General features: G+C 47.1%; 1 protein-coding gene across 1 annotated transcript; it reads left to right on the forward strand.

Annotated features, from left to right (window-relative positions):
- Positions 1 to 1,491: 1,491 nt before the first annotated feature.
- Positions 1,492 to 5,206, forward strand: ING2 (inhibitor of growth family member 2). The gene is made up of 2 exons (XM_054990391.1): positions 1,492 to 1,832; positions 3,426 to 5,206. The coding sequence occupies exons 1-2, from the start codon at positions 1,592 to 1,594 to the stop codon at positions 4,094 to 4,096; spliced, it is 912 nt and encodes a 303-aa protein (XP_054846366.1). The 5' UTR covers positions 1,492 to 1,591; the 3' UTR covers positions 4,097 to 5,206.
- Positions 5,207 to 6,359: the final 1,153 nt, after the last annotated feature.

Here is a 6,359-nt window from a genome sequence, read left to right on the forward strand (position 1 = left end):
AGCATGGTGGTTCCACAAACCTATATTTATGGTGCTGTCCACTGAGAAAGACACGAACTCTGTTACAGTAGTGGTTTTGATTGTTTCAGTGTAAAAATCTTACAAATTCAGGAGAATCAATTTAAAACAATTTACATCCAAATTCAACCAATCCCTGCATGGTGTTCATAAGCCCATATGTAGTTGAATCCAGTGGTTGCCTTTGCCACCCCTTTATTTTCAGTCTTAAAAGGAGTTTTCAGTTTCATTTTTTACATTTCCTGGACTATTTTGTACATGCTCTCTATCCCACATACACCCCTAGAAATAATAGTATGTTTATAGACTGCCCTTCTAGGCAAATTAGTACCCAACTAAGAGTCTCTCTACACAAGACATCTTAAAAGGGAATGCTCAAGTGACTTAATTTCTTTGTGGTCTTATATTTAAGTGTACTCTGTCTCCCTAGCAGTGCATGTGTTTCCACAATGGGAGAACAAGTGTAAGCTCTTTCACTTGATCCAACTCGTGTAAGATGCGTATAGAGGCCCTCAGAGCTCGAATAAAGCCAGTGTTATTACTCTTATAACCCCCCAGCCCCCCATGCAGCTGAGAGGAGCGGCTTGCCCAAGACCACCTGCTGAACTCACGGCAGTCCCGGGAGTCGAACTAGCAGTCAGCTGAGTGAGATTTTCCCCTAAAAAGTACCAAGGATCCCAAAGTAAACAAGAGGCCATCCATGCGGCCATACAGGAATTATCAAAGAGGATTTTTCTAAAAAGCACTCAACGGGAGACAACAACAGAAGCAGCCCTCCGTCGGGACGGCGCGGCGACTTTGCCCTGAAAAGTGGTGCCGCCCCCATCCCCTAGGGAGGCTGAATCCCGCCGACTTCGCTGGGCTTTCCTCCTAGCTAAGGCTGCGCAGAGCCGGCCGCCCTTTGCCTTTTCCACGGAGCCCAACCGCCGCCCAGCAGCCCCTCAGCGGCACGCGCCCGCTCCAAGCCGCCCCTGCGCGTCGCTCCCCCCTTCGGGCGCCCAAAGCCCCCCTTCCTCTCGGGCGGGCGCGTGCCGGCCGATACGGCTCTCAGGAGAGGGAAGGCGGGCCCAGTGGTCCGGCGAGGATTGGTTCCTGTGAGCTTCATTTCCGCCCCTCCTAAGAGTTGATTGGCTACGACAAAAGGGCTAAAAGAGAGCGAACGAGAGACTGACGTTCCGCGGGAACTAAACAGGAAAGAGCGGAGAGATCCCCCGCGCCGAAGGGGGCTGATGGCCCTTTAAGTAGAGCTCCGCCTTTTCCCGCCCCTCCCCGTCCCACCCACGTTTGTCTTCTGACGTCCCAGCCTCTCGAGCCAATAGCAGCGGCCGTGGGGGGAAGGCGGGAGAATGCGAACCGGCCGCGCCTTATAAGGGAAGGCCTCGCGCATGCGCAGTCCGCCGGTCCAAAAAAAGCAGGGAAAGGAGGCGGGGAGTTCTAAGTGAGGGAGGAGGCGTTCCTCTCCCCTCGGCCGCCGCCGCCGCCGCCGCCGCCTCGGGGCTCCCGCCGCTCCCCTCTTTCCCCGGCGGGATCCGGCTCTCCTGAGGGGGCGCGAGGGGGGCTGTCGCCGCGCGTCATGATGTTGGGGTCGCCGGGGCAACCGCCGGGGGGGGCGGGGTCCGGGGCAGCGGCCGCCGGGTCCGCTGCCGCCACTGCCGGCAGCGGGGCCGGGGGCGTCGCCAGCTTCCCGTGCGGCGGGGTGTCGGAGCGCTTCCTGGCGCGCTACGTGCAGGACTACTTGGAGTGCGTCGAGTCGCTGCCGCTGGACATGCAGAGGCTGGCCTCGCTGCTGCGCGAGATGGACACGCGATGCCGCGGTGAGTGAGGGGCGGCCGGGCGGGCGGGGCGGCGGCCTCTCCCCTCCCTCCTTCCCCGGCGTCGCTCGCGAGGGGCGGGGGATCGGGCCGGGTCGCTCCGCCCCCGCCACACGCGCGCCGGGGGGGGGGAGTGCAGAAAATGGCCACCCCCCCGGGAAGCCGCCCTCGCCCGCGACCCCCCCCCCCCCCGAGGCGATCCGGCGGGGGGAAGTTTCTGGGCCTGGGGCGCGCCCCGCCTTCTCCCTTTCCGGCCCCGGGGGTGAGGCAGTGCGGTGCCCTTCCCAGCCCTTTGGGAGTCCTCAGCTCCCGGGAGGGTTCATTGTGCCTCTCCGTGGGGACCTCTGACACGCGTCAAACTCCCGAGTCATTCGCTTGAGTCTGTACTAGGATTGCCATCCAGGTGATGGCTGGAGATCTCCCAGAATTACAACTGATTTCCAGGCCACAGAGATCAGTTCCCCTGGAGGAAATGGCAGCTTTGGAGGGGGGACTCCTGCACCCTGCTGAGGCTCTTCCCCAGGCTTCCCCCCCCCCAAATCTCCAGCAGCCCCCCCCCGGGACTGGCAACCCTAGTGTCCCTGTGCACTTGTGAGTTGTTCAGATCCCCCTTCCCCTCATCTCCCAGCCGCTTGTATGTGTGACTGGATGTCACTTGAATGTGTCATCCAGTACCCTACTAAGGCTGTCTGCTTTGGGGTCGACTGAATCGAGTGTCAGGATATAAGTTCCTTTCAGATTTGTAGGCAGTAGAGCTAGTAAGACAATGGTACCTCTTTTCTTACCCACACAAGGAATCCGGCTTGCCCAGCACCGTGGTGCACAGTAGATCTCTTCTCCGCCCCCCCCCCTTATTTTGCTTAGTGAGTTTAATAATCGATTTTAATCCACTGGATACAGAATCCATGGATAGTAGTTAATCTAGAGTTCGTATTTTGAGGATGTGGTGCTGATCTTCCTTCCCCCAAACAAACTATTTGACATGTCATATAACAAGTTCCATGGACATAAGCAACTTATGATGTTAAAGAGTATAAATTAGAATGCAGTCTGCTGTATCTTGCAACTGTTTTGCAAGCTACCTGAAGAAGTGAGCTGTGACTCACAGAAGCTGATACCCTACCACAAATGTTGTTAGTCTTATAGGTGCTATTGGGCTCTTGCTCTTTTCTACTGTTTTGCATTTGAAAGAGAGAATGAAGAACCGGAAGCGCAGGTGATATATTCTTTCTCTTCCTTGCTCTTCTCCAGCTTTTCGAAATTGATCTTGTACATCTTCCCCTAGTGGGAGCATCTTGAAGGTTTTTAAGAAGGGGCAGACATTAGACTATTAGATTCATCTGCCTTGCCAAGGCTTCTTCCAATTTGTAAGAGACATCCTTCCATCAAATTCTCAAGTTATACTGTGCTTTAAAGCTGGTTGGTTTTTATGTATTATTGTGATCTGAATAGCTTTTTAGAATATTAGTACTCTTAAAGAGATATCTTATGATTTTGATACCAAAGTGCTGACAAGTGTTGTTTATAACTGGAAAACAGTTGTTTAGACAATTCTAGTTTGTGGTTCACTTTTCTATTTTTTCTTCTTTTTGACAGAAGCATTAAAAGAAATTGATGAAGTTTATGAAAAATACAAGAGCGAAGAGGATCCTGTTCAGAAAAAGCGTTTACAGCAGCATCTTCAGCGAGCCTTAATCAACAGTCAAGAGCTAGGAGATGAGAAAATCCAAATAGTTACTCAGATGCTCGAGTTAGTGGAGAACAGAGCCCGGCAAATAGAGTCTCACTCTCAGTGTTTTCAAGATCTTTCAGATACTGATAAGCCGATTGAAAAGTCAAAAGTGGATCCTTGTCAACCAGAGAGGTCTTCACGGAGGCCCCGCCGGCAGCGTACCAGTGAAAGTCGTGATATATGTCATATAGCAAATGGAATTGATGAGTATGATGATCAGCCTCCTAAAGAAAAGAGATCCAAATCTGCCAAGAAGAAGAAACGCTCTAAAGCTAAGCAAGAAAGGGAAGCTTCACCAGTAGACTTTGCTGTAGACCCTAACGAACCAACTTACTGTCTCTGTGACCAAGTGTCTTATGGGGAAATGATAGGGTGTGACAACGAACTGTGCCCCATTGAGTGGTTTCATTTTTCGTGTGTTGGACTCACCTATAAGCCAAAGGGGAAATGGTATTGCCCCAAATGCAGAGGAGACAATGAGAAGACTATGGAAAAATGTATAGACAAATCCAAAAAAGATAGACGGTCGAGGTAGTCAATGCTCTACATGTGTTGACAGCTGCTCGGTTTTTAGTTTTAAAAAAACTGTTTAATAAGCAGACCAGTATTTTAGAAAAATGCATAAAGCTATGCAATAACTTTTAAAATCTCAGTACTAATGGCATATTAATAGATGTTAGTACTGTTGCGATCTGAATATTCTGCACCAAATAACCAAATTCTTCAAACAGGGTCACATAGGAGTAGCACAGGGGGGGGGGGTCCAGTTTCCCTCACACTTCTTAATAATGGTAATGTTGATGCCTGAGGAACTGGAGGGATAATCATGTTAAGACTGGTGTGTTAACATCTATTGCAGTCACTCACGACTTTAGTTCAGTATAGCTTGTTCTGCTGAGAACCCTTTAGTTCTATGACGCATTTACTTTTCACAGTCTTAAGGTAATAATTTGAATTGGGGTCTACAATCTAATGTTCCTTTTAAAGTCTTTTAAGGTGAAAGCCAGCCTGCTTCTTTATTGCCTTCCATGTGATCTGCATATATGTCTCTAACTTATTTATGTTAATCTTGTGGTGGTGAGTTTAGATGTCTATGTTTTGAGAAAGCGTATTAAGTGATGAAAAGCTCGTGGCTAGAAGAATTCCAATTTCCATTATAATGCCAGTCCTGAACAGGGGTGGCCTGTCTTTTCCATGCTGATTCTTCTGATAACATCAGTTGTATCATCTTGCTTCTGACTCGGTCTGAGGCTGTTGGAAGCATTTGCCTGAAAGAAAAGCTGGACTAGTTAAATTGATTTAAGTGCAGTAGGTAGGACAACACCTGTCTTGACTAGGAGGAATACAGCGATTGTTTAAAAGATCCTACATTTTTCAAAGGTGTAGATGGCTTCATAATACCTGACAAATAAGGGCCTTCGAAACATAGTAACTGATGGTGCTCCAAGAGCAGGCATTCTTCCTTAAAAGAGTCTTTGATGTAGTTGTGGTCTAGCTGTCTGAACATAACACTGTAGTTTTTTTCCAGATACTAAGTATTCTTTCTGGCAGATCAGTGAGTTCCACTTGCATTTTATAAAGGATGTTACCATGTTCATACAAGGCAATAGCAATGTAAAATAAATAGATAAAACAGTCTTGAGAACAGATTTCCATATTCTTTAAATTCTTGTTCTTACCACAGCAAAATATTTCAATGGTGACTGATGCATTATGTCAACTCATATTTTATTGAGCTTTCAGAAGTATTCAAAAAGAGTCCACCTGGGACTCAGATGGACAGCTTCATTTTATAAGGGTGAAAAGCAGTATCTGTAGAACCTTAGGTCTTATCCAAATTAGCTGCTGCTTTTGTTACACATCAATAATATTTGCCAGTTACCTCTGTGTTCTGTAAAGGCATAAGAAGCTTGTTTCATTTCAGCATAATCTGAAATTGTGTTTCATAAATTCCATGTGACATGACAGATCATGAACTATTTCCCATTAAACAGAAGCAGCCTCCTTCCATAAACGTGTTCTCTTGTTCAGAGGCTTAATGCAGGTTCATAATGTAGCTGTAATTTTGTTATTTTTCTGTAATTTCTCTGTCTTCAAGAAAATCATGCAACGGGCAGGAAAACAGTCACAGACTACTGTCATATGATTGTAGTTGGCCCCTGCCTCCCCCCCGCTCCCCCAAGTCCTGAGGAGCATACAGTCGTACAATTGCTTGGTCAAAAGTGACTAAGATTTTAAAAAGGCTTTTAATTTAACACCTAAAGTTTAACACCACCTTCCAATACCATCCACCGGCTACAAAACAAAACTCCCCTTATTTCTTGAATTCTGTTACAAAAGAATGTTTCTAGAGACAGTCATTCTGCAAACAAGTAATGTGCATCAAATATTTGCACAATTTATAAGCTGGGAATGCCCTGGCTTGTGTCTGCAATTCATTATGTCTCTGTTACTTCTGATGGATACCTGGTCCTTAGCACTGCTTTAGCAAAAATGTCATGTTCCTGTTTTTAAGAAATTGCATCATTGCGATAAAAGTACTACTTTGTTTTTTTAAAAAACTTTTGCTTGTTGTGTTTTGACAATCTCCCTCTCAGTTCTAAAATTTGTAAGCCTGGGCACATACAAATGGGAACTGTGCTACTAGAGTGTACCAATTACTTGGATCTAATCTTTCGCATGCTATGGTTTATGAATAAAAAAACCTTTTGGTGGTAGAACTGCTGCACAACTAGTTTTTCTGTATTATGTTGCCTTTTGTGTTGTGGTATATGTGTACATATAGCATCTACAGTATA

This window comes from Eublepharis macularius, chromosome 10, assembly GCF_028583425.1.
Source record: "Eublepharis macularius isolate TG4126 chromosome 10, MPM_Emac_v1.0, whole genome shotgun sequence".
In the NCBI taxonomy this organism is placed as follows: Eukaryota; Metazoa; Chordata; class Lepidosauria; order Squamata; family Eublepharidae; genus Eublepharis; species Eublepharis macularius.